The sequence below is a fragment of the Diabrotica virgifera genome, chromosome 3 (assembly GCF_917563875.1).
Source record: "Diabrotica virgifera virgifera chromosome 3, PGI_DIABVI_V3a".
Taxonomy (NCBI): domain Eukaryota; kingdom Metazoa; phylum Arthropoda; class Insecta; order Coleoptera; family Chrysomelidae; genus Diabrotica; species Diabrotica virgifera.
The window spans coordinates 272,527,422-272,542,604 of NC_065445.1; the positions used below are offsets into that span (position 1 = coordinate 272,527,422).

Genomic DNA, 15,183 nt, shown 5'->3' on the forward strand with positions numbered 1-15,183 from the left:
AAAGAGAGATTCTGATATGAAGAAAGAAATGGGACAAGATGGAACTCAGAGGAGCAAGATGGAATTGCTGAAGTGTAAGAAACTTACATTAACAGCAGCGCAAGTGCTGTAAATTGAAGAGAAATCATCAAAATCTCTTCTTTAGACTTCTCGATGGCCAACTAATAGGAACTGTTTGGTGATGGTATGACAGATATGTCAGAATGAGTTGGTCGCCGCCGGGATCAGAAGATGTCCGGAGCGAATCACGCGAACTCGGATTGAAAGGATGCAGAGAAGCGCCAGTTTACCAGTAATGGATGACAGACCAGCAGAATGGGAGATATAGTTCTACGTAGATTTTGTTAAAGGTAAGTTCCAGCAGTACTTTTTTAATGCGGTTAAAGTAGATGTTTTCGATATCTCAGGTTTCTCAATATCTCCGCCATTTTCAACTTCTCGACAAAAAGTATGAGAACTAAAATTGTTGAAAAAGTGATTTTCTATAATTTCTGTCATGCGGTCGATATTTTTAGAGTTGTGGGAAAAAATAATGACAGTTATTATTTTACTTTTTTAAAATAATTTATTTTTAAAATTCAACAATACTTAAGTATAAATAAATTCCCACTGTTCCACTTAAACTATCAAATGTATAAAATTGGTACGTTAGACGTAATATCAATGTCATTTTTCATCAACTTGTATAAAAATTTTAAAAAATATATTCTTTTCATCATATTCTTCAATATATATCACATGTGACTTATAGTTTACTCTTCGCGCTATTGTTTTCAGCGTAGTTTACAACCTCCTTCCACCATGGCGGTCGGTTCATGTTATATTCATCCTTGGTCATTGATTCTTTGAGACGTTTGTAGACCTAAAAAAATGGAATCATTCGGATTTTATAAACACTAATCATAAGAGATACAAATGGTTTATACAGCCACTTGTATAAATTATTTGATCAAATAACCACTGCCAGAATTGAGAACAAACTAGAAACGTGCCAACCAAGAGAACAAGCTGGTTTCCGCACTGGGTATGGTACAAATGACCATCTAACTAGTAACTGGTCTAAAGCCCCTAATCGAAAAAACTATAGAGTACAACCGGCCGCTGGTTCTAGTATTTGTTGATTATAAAAAAGCCTTTGACACTATCGAGGTAGTAGCCATTTTAAGAGCTTTGAGAGATTGTAAAATCGACTACTGATGTACCAACATTATTCAACATATATATGCAAATGCCACAACAACAATAAACCTCCACACCCAAACTAAAAAAATAAAACTAAAAAGGGAAGTTAGACAGGGAGACAACATGTCACAAAAACTATTCAATGCCGTAATGCAGCATGCAATCCAGATATTAGACTAGGAAAACAGAGGTTTGAGTGTCGATGGCGAAAGGCTGAACCATCAACGATTTGCAGATGCCATAGTTCTAATATCCGATTACTTAAAGTAAGTCCACGAAATGATGCAAGAACTACAACGAGTTTCCCAAAAAGTAGAGTTGGAAATAAACTTTCCATCCCATCCATTCAATGGCACTACAGCCCAAATCGTGCCTTGGCCTCCTTCAACAAGCTTCTCCAATCATTTCGATTTACCGCTATTCTTTTCCATGAACGCGTTCCCAGGAAGTTCCTGGCATCCTCATCGACTTCGTCTTCCCATCTCTTTTTAGGTCTTCCAACAGGTCTTTTTCCCCCTGTATTCTTGGATTTAACAATTTTCTGAGGATTCTATTCTCATGCATGCGGACCACGTGCCCTGCCCACCGTAATCTCTGCAGTTTAGTGTATTGTGCTAGAGGGACATAAACTTTGGTAAAACTAAAATAATCACCAATTTAGTACCTAGCGGACCATTGACACTAGAAACCTGGCATATCGAAAGAGTTGATACATACATCTACCTGGGCAACGAAATACAAATAGGTAGAGACAACCACACATGCGAATTATCTAGAAGAATAGCTTTAGGATGGCAAACTAATAGACGTGTTTAAGGAAAAAATCCCACTAAAACTAAAAAGAAAAGCATTTAACCAGTGGGTGGTTTAACACTGACATTGACTAAAGCATACATAAGAAAATTATAAGTAGCACAACGAAAAATGACATAATGCCATAAAAAAGACAATACGAAATAATGAGATACAGCGAAGAACTGGAGTGGAAGACATAAAACGCATTACGAAGTTGAAGTAGAAATGGAAATTGCGGCTTATTACGACAAGATCATCCGCAAATGCGCATATTTGCATAAGTCTTGTATTAATACAGCCGTTTATATACAATTTTCTAACAGCCTCTATAGTTAGATTAAAAAGTGCTGTTGATGTCTTTCTAGCTAACCCAATTATGCTTTTCTCTTTGTTTAATTGTCTGTTTCCAAATACTCTCCCGAAAAGCCACTGTATCTCCCCACGTGATTTTATCTGTTCAAATAACTGTATTTACAATTTTATTGTCTGTTTGTCTCCCAAAATTATGTCTTTTTTACCTTCATATGTTTTTATCTCTACCCCAATGAATGTCTTTGAATTTTTTGAATGACCCTTTTGAATGCATTATTCTTTATAGAAATGCCTTTCACTTTCCCCAAATTTAATTACATCTCTCCAAGTGTATTTTTTACGTAAATCTCTTTTTATCTGCCAAAATTTATTTTTCTCTTTTCAGATATATGCCTTTCTTTTTATATCTATCGACAAATCCCTCCTTGAATTCATTATTCTATAAATAAAAAAAGAATGTGTGTGTACTTTGTACGCACGTAAGAAGTTATTCTTCTATTATATAATTTTAACGAAGTAAATATACTTAACAGGTTATTTGTATTCTATTTAAATATTAAACTAACTTTCTTATCTACCACTTTTATTAAAACAACCAAAAATAAAAAAAAATGAATCGTCCAGGATTGGAACCCGGGACGTTTCGATCTCTGACCGAACGCTGAACAACTAGAACTAGACCACCGAGTCTCCTTTAACTGGCACGTAAGTTTCGGATATAATTACACAACACGGTGACAAATAGATTGAGTGGTATCGTGATAAAAATGTTATACCTACGTATTTTATTATCTTACTACAGAAGAAGAGAAATTCAAACACACAAAAATTTTAATAAATAATACATTTACTAAAAACACTAATATATTCTTTTAATGACTTATTTGCGCTGGCTGATACAGATACTATCTTGAAAGATTAGAAACGAACTACACAGTCTGTATGCGTATGCGCGCAGATTTATGAAAAAATTTACTCTCAATCGCGCCTAAAGAAGAATAACTTCAAAAATACATTCCTCCATCTTCAAATATACTTTACTCCTTCTAAATGTTATTGGCGCAGGCAGTATGAATGATTTTCCCACTTTCACATGCGTTCCACGCTCCCAAAATGTCATTCTATCTCTTCAAATACCTTATTTTCTCTCCAAATGTGTTTTCTCTAAAGAAACATCTGCATTTTTGTCGTAAAATTGTGTCTACCTTTTTCTAAATGTTTGCCCGCCTAAGATGTCGTTTTTTCTCTGGAAATGTTTTTATTTTTCTACTTCTCTTCTCTTTTTATCCCTGTAAATCCCAACATTGCTTCAGTCCCCAATTAAAAGTATATTAAGGGATTCAACAGAATTCATACGTAATCTAACCTATAAATATTTAATAACAATAGAAACACTTCAGAATAACTTACTTGTCCATCCGAAGAATGGACAAGTTCATAATTTTTGAAATTTTAATATGGAATAACTTACTTGTCCGTCTGACGAACCCAAACACGATCTCAAAATAAAGTCAGGAACTGCGATGACGTCTACTAGACCTACAGCATCATCTTTCAGATCCGCGCATAATTTTAAAATGGCGTCTTGGATTAACGTCGGTGCTAATTCATTTGAAGCGAATCCTCCCTTAAATAGAGTCGCAATGTGCCATTTTTCTATCGACCACAATCCAAAGAGTGAAAATATTCTCGTAAGCACAGCTTTTATAGCAGGATCTTCTGCTTCGGAGATGGTCACCAAAAATCTTTGCAAGAAGAAATGCTAAAAAATAATGTATGATTAGAATAAAAGTTAACAATAGTGAAATATGTCGTTTGTTGCTTTCAAGTACGCATGTAATATTATTTCATAAAATAATTACACTTTTATAAAAAAGAACTTTTTTATAATAAAACGTTTTTATTATTTATAGGAGATAATATAAAATAATTTGACGATATAAAATGCTTTAAATTCCAAAAATTACACTATAATAAAAAAAGTAATTTTTATAATAACACGCTTTTGTTATATACAGGACACAACATGTTTCGAAAGAATAAAATATGAATTTTTAGTAGGTGTATTAACTGTTAAAATTATAATTCCAAAAATTACACTAGTATAAAAAAGTACTTTTTATAATACCACGGTTGTTTAAAATTGGATATATAATAATTAACTTATAAAATATGAATTTTAAGTATATCAACTTTTAATTATTTATTAAAAAAATAAAAAAAGATACGCAACAGCCGTGTTCGAACTAGAGAACTCTTGATCTGCAGTCTAATGCCACTGACCCACCATCAATTTGTAGATATCGATTTACTAACGTTCTTTAAAATATCATTGCATTGGTCACATTTTTAAAATAGTTTGAAATAAAAAAAAATCGATTTATCCATACAGGGTGATTGATTAGTGGGGTAAAGCTCCGTAGATCCGTTATAGTAATAGATATCAATAAAAGTTAATAACAACAATTATTGTAACCAACTTTGATTACAAATTGAATCAGTAATCGTAAATTGTCAGTTTTAGACAATTCAGTCATGGCTTGCCTAAAATTTGGATAGATTTAGACCCGTAATTAATAATTTGTTCTGAAAAAATGGAAATATCTCGGAAAACTAATAAATTTAGACATAGGCAATGTTCTACAAAAATTAAAGTACGTATTGGTACTTTTCGATAGTGATATAAAATACAGGGTGTTTCATTTAAAATTACTGAGAAAATAATGTACTTGCGTTTTGACTCACCCTGTATTCAATATAAAGAAAATTAGCAATGTCGATTATTTATGAAAATTTTTACAATAAATAAAAAATATGGCATTATTACACCATTGCCGTTGTGCTTATTTTTATTTATACAGGGAGTTAAACTTGTTACGATTTTAATATAAAATTGGTTATAACTTTGTAAATACCCTGTATAGCATACTAAACCTTTATATTTTTGCAATGGGGAAGTTAAGAATATTTTAAATATAAAATAAAATACAGGGTGTTGCATTAAAAAAAAACATAACTTTGATCTGTCACTATGTTATCGAACACCCTGTAATGTTCTAACTAATTTTCTAATGTGAAGTTCAAAGTTGGCTACAATTTTTATTATTAACTTTTATCACTATCTATTACTATAACTGATCTACGGAGCTTTACCCCACTAATCAATCACCCTGTATAATAGCAGTTAAATATTGCATTGTTAGCTAGTTCTAAGCTATTTTGAAAATTTCAGGTACCTAAGTAGCCTAGAACTATTTTTAAAATGGATTACAAAATTGGCGAAGACCGTGACAACAACCAAGTCAAATATATAAAAACGTTTTAAAAACGATATGGATAAGGTCTATCATGCATAAAACTTACAAGTTGGCAAATATTACAAAACACGCTAAAATAAAAACAGTTACAGGTAGATGAAAAACAAAAAATTGTTCATAGTTATTGATTACTTACTTACTTAAGTAAGTAAGTAATTAAGGTATTGATTAATTATGATACATTTTTGAATAATTGTGAGATTGCCCTAGTGGCAAGTATTCACACATGTACAGCTGGTTCCTAAAAAAACTGATACGACTCTTAGTAAGATTTTAATTATTTTGAGAAGTGTATTTGATTGGTTTTATTGACATTCCATTATATTTATTATGACAGACAAATAATAAAATAAACAGATATTTTAAGATTTGGCAGTGACATTGACAGTATGTAAATAATAATTATTTCAGGAAGTAATTTGCTGGTGTATACACGTGTATAAAATCGCTCCTGCTATTTAGTAAATTTAAGTGGTACAAAAATGATAAAAACAAGTGAGTTCCTCAACAACTAATCCACAAAAGTGCACGGACATCTTCATCTAAAAAGTGAGTTAAAAATATTAGATAAATACACCTAAATTGCAGAAAATCCTTAAATAGAAGCGAATAAAGACTAAAATCCAGTAAAGTAGCTGAAGTCACTTTTTGTCGTATATTCTTGCTAGACATCAATTCCACCAAAATTAATAGACGAGTCACTGCGGTAAATAATGGTAGACGTTAATAACGAAGCTACAAATATATCTCAACTTACCGTTTCAGCCTGACCAATCTTATACATAACGCGATTAAAGAAGTTACTAGTAAACAAACACTTGAAATTAAAAATGAAATTGCTGCTAGTTTGGACAACATTTCGCAAATAATAGAACAAAATAAAAAAGTAATTGAACTTGAAAATAAAGTTTGCTTTCTAGATAGAAAGATAAGAAAAAATAATGTGGTTATATTTGGCTTCAAAATCACAGATAAGAATAATTTACTGTCAGAAGTTCTTGCAAAATTAAATTCCCTTTTAGAGATAAATCTCAAAGCAGAAGACATCAACAACGTCTATCAAACACAAAGAGATCCTCAAAAGTCTCCTGTATTTCTCGAGTTTGTCTCCTTTTTAAGAAAGCAAGATCTGTATAAAAATATTGTAAAATTAAAAGGAACAGGTATATCAATAGTAAATGATGCATCCGTTGAGGACCGGGTAATACAAAAAAAACTCTCAAAACATTTAAAGTTAGCCAGAGAACAGAACCTGCGAGCTAAGATAAGAGGTTATAAATTAGAAATAGAGGACCAGATATACACAGTAGATAATTTGGAAGACCTAGAACAACAAGTAGACTCGCCGTCTTCAGATGAAAGTGATACATGCAGCACTAAATCCAACCAAAATATTACTGTTCATAAACATACTGAGGCCGGCACTTCGATCCAACAGAGTGAGAAGCCCGTGTTCAAGAAACGGAAGCGAGGAAAAATTAACTACAGCCCTAAAACGAGAAATCAGAAACAAACTGCGAACGCTAGAAAATAAAGGCTCCTTTATTTCTTTTTGGTGGAATGAACTCTAATTTTGTTTCTTAGATTTTTATGCTAGATTATACTAATGTATTTTTCTTTATTTTTATAATTAAACGAGTTTTATGTCGTTCATATCAATATTTGTAACTATGCGTCAATATAACAACTAAAAATTATATGAATGCTTATATAGACAACATTAACTAAAAAAAAAACAATATTTTAAAATTGTACATTTATTTTCAATTCTTTTCAGCTTAGTATATCTGTAAATTTTTTTTTAATTTTCATAATACGTTTTTTCAACACGCTTAAATTTGGGTATTGTTTGAATATATTTTGATGGATTTTGTACTTATTTAATAAAATGAATGAGCCATTATCTGTTTGTCATATAAATGCAAGATCTATCTTGGCTAACTTTATTGCTTTTAAAGATGCTGTGTTTAGTAAATTTGACTTAATTACAGTATCGGAGTCCTGGCTAAAACCAAATATTGTAAATAGAGTAGTCGATTTACCGGGATACAAAATTTTCAGACGGGATAGATCTTTGAGAATAGGTGGAGGTACTGCTGTATATATTAAAAATAGTTTAAAGCCTAAACCTATTACTAATCTGGACAATATTACTTCCGAACAGTTATGGATTTCGTTTTGTTATAATAATAAAACTTACGCTTTGGGTTCACTTTACAGGCCTAATGATTTTTCTTATCACGATTTCGCTAACGATCTTGACTTATGTTTAGGTACATTATCGCCATCGTATGACTATATTGTTTTTGCTGGGGATCTTAATATTAATTTTTTAGAACCGAGTAGCCTACAATGTAGAACTCTACAGTCAATTTTTGACACTTACAGCCTTACTCAAGTTGTTGACCAACCAACAAGAGGTCCAAAACTATTCGATATTATATTATGTACGGAAGCTTTAAAAATCAGTAATGTAAAAGTTACTAAGTGTCCTTTAGTATCAGATCACTCCATGCCATCTTGTTACTTTGGATCACCGGGTATAAAAAAATTTAAACCTTTTGAATTCACTTTTCGTGACTTTAGAAATTTTGAACCGCATTATTTTCATCGAGATCTAGCAGCTTCCGACCTTCAACAAATTTATCTACTTAATGATATTGAAAGTAAAATCAACGTATTAAATTCCACTATTCTAAATTTATTTCAAATTCATGCACCTCTTCGTCAAATTAAAATTACAAGACAAAAGGCTCCATGGTTAACAGACACATTAAGGTATATGATGAAATTAAGGGATAAAGCATTATTAAAATTTAAAAAATCAAAAAATGAGAATCATTGGAATTTTTACAAATCAATTCGTAATGAAGTTAATCATGCAATTAAACGCGAAAAGAAGGCGTATTTTGAATTCCAGTTACGGCGAGGAAAAAATATGTGGAAAGAAATGAAGAAGCATAACATCATTAGTAATAAAAAATCGTCGTCATTTATTCCTGATCATTTGCAAGATCCGGATTCTATAAATAATTATTTCGTTCATGGTATTGGTGGTCACGACATTCCTGATGCTGACGTTTTAAACCACTATTCTTCTTCTAAATTTCCTGGTGTTGATAATTTTAGTTTTACAGTAATTGATGAGTTAAAGGTATATGAAAAAATACTTTCAATAAAATCAAACGCTTCTGGACATGATAACATTAATATCACTATGATTCTTTATTGTTGCCCCTACATTTTACCATTTATTACTCACATATTTAATTTTTGTCTACAAAAATCTATTTTCCCTTCTGTTTGGAAAGAGTCGAAAGTCATACCTCTTCCAAAAACTGATAGTCCTGTTGACTACAATGAGCTGCGTCCCATAAGCATTCTATGTACCTTTTCTAAAATCCTAGAAAAAGTGATGGATGAACAAATTAGGCAACACATTACCAAATTTCACCTCCTACCAGAACATCAGTCAGGTTTCCGTCCTGGATATAGCTGCACTACCGCACTTCTTAAAGTTTTAGATGACATTTACTCTTATATTGACTCCAACAACCTGTGCATACTAGTTTTATTAGATTACTCGAAGGCATTTGATAAAATTAACCACCCTCTACTTCTCTCACTATGTAATTTTATGTCTTTTAATAAACAAGCGCAAAAAATGTTGAAGTCATATTTAGATCAAAGATCTCAAAGCGTGTTTTTAAATAGAAGGTCGTCAAATAAAATATACCTATCACGAGGAGTTCCGCAAGGTTCTATATTGGGACCTTTGTTGTTTTCGATATACACCTCCCAGTTCTCAAGTTATTTAAATTATATGAAATCTCACTATTATGCAGATGACACACAATTGTACTTAGAGTTTAAAGAATCAGAAGTTGAAAATGCTTGTTCTAAAATTAATAAAGAACTAAAATCTATTTCAGACATTTCAAACAAATTCTGCTTAAGCATAAATCCCTCAAAATCCAAAGCCATGCTGTTTGGACGTAGAATAGAGAAAAATCGAGTAAATAATAAAATATATTTAAAAATCAATAACGAAAATTTAATTCTATCTAATTGTGAAAAAAACCTGGGACTCATATTAGATGACTCCCTAACGTTCTCTAATCATATTTCATCAATAATTCAGAAAGCATTTTGTAATTTAAAACTTTTATTCTCACATAGACAAATGTTTAATAGAACCACTAAAATTATGCTCTGCAATAGTTTTGTGCTTTCACAGTTTAATTACTGTGATGTAATATATGGACCAGCATTAACACAACTAGATCAGAATCGTTTGCAACGAATTCAAAATATGTGTGTCCGTTTCATTTGTGGTATCAGACGTCGAAATCCAACTTCTAAGCATCTTGCAGATCTAGGATGGTTAAATGTTAGTAACAGGCGTATTCTTCACGGATCAGTATTATTTCATAAAATAATGCTAACCAAAAAGCCCTATTATTTATATAAAAAAGTTAAAAAAAGGTCAGAAGTACATAATATTAATGTCAGATTCAAAAATAAACTTAATATACCGAAACATAAAACCTCGTTATTTCGATCTTGCTTCTCTTAGGCTACGGCTCCACGGGCTGGAAATTGACGCTAGCAGTAGCCGCAAAACGAACTTAAGGTTCCACAGAACGGAATAGGAATAGCCGAACTGTACCGACTACAGGACTTGTGCGTAGTCGGTTCAGTTCGGCTATTCCTATTCCGTTCCGTGGAACCTTAAGTTCGTTTTACGGCTACTGCTAGCGTGAATTTCTCGCCCGTGGAGCCTTAGCCTTACAATATTGCTAATCTGTACAATATGATCCCTGAAAATTTCAAAACTTTACCCATCTCTCAATTTAAATCCAACGTAAAAAAGTCTCTATTTAATAATAGCATAAAATTTAAAATTTAGATTATAAACAAGTAAATTTGGCTACATTCGTTTAAATGATTGCAAAGTTTATTCAATAAAAATAGATAATTAGTGTTATTATCATATACGATAAATTTATTTTAGCATGTAAATAAGGTCTTTAGGTTACACTAGAATAGTAATTATTTGTATTGCGGTTACGTGGAAGAGCGCTTCTTAGCTGGTGTTTCTAGGAACATCATCTAAGAGCGAACGTCGCCTTTTGCTTTATTATAATTATTACTGTTTGTCTAGTTTGTATTTTTTTTGAAAAAAAAGCAATAAAGTCATCAGATTTAGCCATACGGCTCACACTCCCTCTAAGGGGAAAATTAACTCATCCCAGATACCTATGGTATCAGAAGGATTGAGCTCTGGTGGGACTCTTTCCATGTTATCGAGCCCTAAGTGACTTAAGTCGCTCCCAAAAATGTTCGTACGCATCTGGCCGTCGCGAGTAGTACAGCTTTCTGCATGGTCTTATAAAGATGTTCATTAAGACCCAGCTTTTTTATGCTTTCGAGGAGGGTCTTCGGAATGACTCCAGTAGTAGAAATAATAATCGGTATCGTCTGGGTACTTTGCATTCTCCATTGCCTTCGTATTTGAATTTCTAGATCTCTGTATTTGGCGATCTTTTCAGTAAATTTACTACGTAGATTATTGTTGTTAGGTATCGCCACATCAATTAGTGTTGTTTGTCTTGTTAATTTATTAACTAGTACGAGATCTGGTCTATTATGTGCCACTGTTTGGTCTGTGAGCACAGTGCGGTCCCAGTATAGCTTGTAGTTGCCATCCTCAAGCATACTCTCAGGGACGTATTGATAATACGGGAGATGGTCTGTTTGGAGAAGTCCCAGCTTGATAGCTATCTCTTGATGAAGGATTTTTGCTACTGCATCATGCCGTTCCTTGTATTCAGTTGCAGCAAATGCCTGGCAGCCCCCTGTAAGATGTTGGATGGTTTCTTGGGCTTGACATCCATATCGGCATCTGTCGTTTTGAACCTGAGGGTCTTTGATGATATATTTCAGGTAATTTCTGGTTGGTATAACCTGATCCTGAATGGCCAGTAATGAACCCTCCGTTTCAGGGAACATCTTTCCTGATGTCAACCAGTAGTTCGACGCTATATTGTCGACATAGTCTTGGCTGACCTCATTGGGATGTCGCCCGTGCAGAGGTTTACCCATCCAGGCGCGCACTTTTTCGTCCTTAGTAAGGTGGTTTATGCGCATTTCTGGTTCCCTCAGTTTGATCGGTGTTGTGTCATCTACTGCGCAGATAGCGCGATGTAGAGTAGATGTCTCAGCCTGCATCTGAAAATAAGTTCTTAAATTAGCAATTTGTTTATCTAATTGCTCACCTATATCCATAAGTCCTCTTCCTCCTAGATTCCGTGGTAATGTTGTTCTTTCTACTGCACTCTTAGGATGGTGTTTTTGTGCCTTTGTGGGGTGTGTTCGCACTTTTCGCTGAAGAGCTTCTATATCTGTTTTTGTCCACTTAACAATACCAAATGAGTAGCTAAGCGCGGAACATGCGTAGGTGTTTAGTGCCTTAAACAAATTTCTACTGTTAAGGTGTGAGCGAAGCAGCTGTTTTACCCTTCGTATAAACTCAGTAGTTATTTCTGTTTTCATTTGTTTATGGCCAATTTTCCGCGCTTGCTTTACTCCAAGATATTTGTACATATCGTTTTCACCCATGGCCTCGATGTTCTGGCCATTTTGCATATCGAATCCTCCGGGCTGTACTTTTCCTCTGACTATATTTAAAATACGGCACTTGTCTAGTCCGAAGTACATACTAATATCATTAGAAAAAGTTTCTACAGTTTTTAGCATCTCGTCGAGTTGGTTTCGAGTGGAAGCCATTAATTTCAAATCATCCATGTACAATAAATGATTAAGCTTCGCCACCACATTGTTGTTATTTTTGATGCTAAAACCTGCATCTGTGGAGTTCAATAGCTGAGATAGTGGGTTCATAGCTAGACAGAACCACAGAGGACTCAACGAATCTCCTTGAAACAGGCCCCGAACAGAATAAAGTCATTATTATTATTATTATTATTATTATCCTTCAAAATACACTGCTCAATTTTCTACAAAATACGCTTTAAGAGTCGTATAAGTTTTTTTTGGAACCAGCTGTATACATCCAATGAAAATATTCAATAATACGTAAAAGATGTCATCGATTTTTGAGGACTTAGTACCCTTTCCGACTACGTCACTGGTGTCTGACACCGGTGTCCGCCACCGGCTGCAAAACACTGTTTTAAATGAACGACTACAGACGAGCCACTTTGTGTGATGACTGATTTTAGTGACTTGACAATGTTTTGCTGCAATTGAACACCGATGGCGGACACCGGTGTCAGACACCATTGTCTTAGTCTAAAAGGGTACTAAGTAATGTAAAATTAACAATTTCGAAAGCATAGTAAAACTCACCTGAATAAATGCTATGCCTAAACTCTTCCCGTAGTACACTTGACTGTTATTTTTGGCTTCGAACAAATCCTTTCCAGCCTTCAACTCTTCTTCTACTTTCTCGTGAGTTGCTTTCAATAGATATACAACTAACCATTGGAATGTTTTGATAATACCTACAAAAAAAATATATATACACATATTATTATGGGTTGAACTGTTGCTGGAGATCATCTGCTTTTCATTTAAACAGACTCTAACTAGCTTCGATGTATTTACGGCTCATCAGACAGTGGTAGGCCGAAGATACAATAGAAGACAACAGAGTTGATTCCAAAACTCTGACAAGGATACACAGATGGAACAAAAATTTCAGAGAAGTGTTCCGTGGTGTTCACGGAAACACACAAATAAAATAATAAATAAAACGCAAACAACTGTCAATAATATACAGTGCGTCCATAAAGTAACGCATAAATTCAATAATATTTCGTAAACCGGCGACTTTAAGGAAAAATCCCGAAACAGGTCGATTTTTATTTTTAAATTCCGATTTTTTGGCATATATATCATATTAGTGACGTCATCCATCTGGGCGTGATGGCGTAATCGATGATTTTTTTAAATAAGAATAGGGGTCATGTGATAGCTCATTTGAAAGGGTATTCAATTCTCTATTCACTAATATAAACATTAACATAATTATTTATACAAGTGTTCAAACAAACGTTTTTTTAATTAAAATAAATTGACACAAAAAGAAGAATATATATGTAATTTATTTAATTCAAAATACGTTTTAATGTTGTCAGAAAACAGGAAAAAATATTTATTTGACAAATACATATTGTTTTTCGCTTAAATTCAATGTTAAAGCTGCCACCAACCTGCCTTTTGGCAAATTGAACAGTTCGTTTATGCGAAAATCAATGTTTATTTGTCAAATAAATTTTTTTCTGTTTTTTGACAGTAATAAAATATTTTGAATTAAATGAATAATATATATTCTTCTTTTTGTCTCAATTATTTTAAACTATTTTTAATGGGAAATAAGCCACAATTTTACCAAAAAAATGATTTTATTAACGTTTCGAAGCCCAAATCGGGTTTCGTTGTCAAAATACAAAATACTACTAAAATAAACAAAAATGTTGTTGCTAAGTAAAAAAAAATTCTTCTAATAATTTATTTAATCTGACTCATTTATATTGGCAATTCAGACGTATATTATACATTTTAAAGTAGAAATTTGGGTTTAAATTTAAAAGCCCGATTTGGGCTTCGAAACGTTAATAAAATCATTTTTTTGGTAAAATTGTGGCTTATTTCCCATTAAAAATAGTTTATTATAAAAATTCCACAAGGAAATAGCTTCAGAACAACATCAATTTTTTTAATTTACAAAAATGTCATTTTGACCACCCTGTATAAATAATAATGTTAATGTTTATATAAGTGAATACAGAATTGAGTACCCTTTCAAATGAGCTATCACATGACCCCTATTCTCATTTAAAAATATTATCGATTACGTCATCACGCCCAGATGGATGACATCACTAGTATGATATATATGCTCAAAAATCGAAATTGAAAAATAAAATTCGACCTGTTTCGGGATTTTTCCAAAGTCGCCGGTTTACGAAATAACGAATTTATGCGTTACTTTATGGGTGCACTGCATTTATTTATTTTGGGTAAAAAAGGCGTGCTTTGTTTATATCTCGACGCCTGCTGGATTGTGTGAACCAGCTGGAGGCTGTGTATCGACTGAACTAGACCACAAACACTAATCTGTCATTATGTGGTTCTACCATATGGCCAGACACGCGACAATTTATTAGGTTTGGCGTTTTAAAAACTGAAAACATTTCTGTGGTTTTTAAGAAGTTGACATAAAGAGGGTGGCTAATCTGGTACCGTAATCTATTATGGAATTTGTGTTTACCATGAAAAAGCCATTCATTTTATACATTTTGGTTTTGTATATTAAGAGCGAAACACATGTGAATTTTAAGGTACTAGTACACTTTAGAAGACCAAAAATAAGCATTTTTTCAGGATTTGTTTTCTCAGAACCTTTCTTAAAAATGAACATAAAACTTTTTACATATTAATATCTAACTCTTAGAGAATACAAAAAATATATTTATTTTCATTTATGTACGTATATTAATATTGTAGAGGACGTCAAAGTCGAGGCCTCAGAAAAAGTAGTTCCGATGGC

General features: G+C 32.9%; 1 protein-coding gene across 1 annotated transcript in view; it reads right to left on the reverse strand.

Annotated features, from left to right (window-relative positions):
- Positions 1–539: 539 nt before the first annotated feature.
- Positions 540–15,183, reverse strand: part of LOC114328777 (peroxisomal acyl-coenzyme A oxidase 3) — a 55,357-nt gene continuing 40,713 nt past the window's right edge. Inside the window, exons 7-9 of the mRNA XM_050647411.1 lie at positions 12,978–13,132; positions 3,761–4,051; positions 540–862 (exon numbers count right to left, since the gene is read on the reverse strand). Of these exons, the coding sequence (XP_050503368.1) occupies positions 746–862; positions 3,761–4,051; positions 12,978–13,132 (563 nt within the window). The 3' untranslated portion in view covers positions 540–745. The remainder of the gene's footprint in view (positions 863–3,760; positions 4,052–12,977; positions 13,133–15,183) is intronic.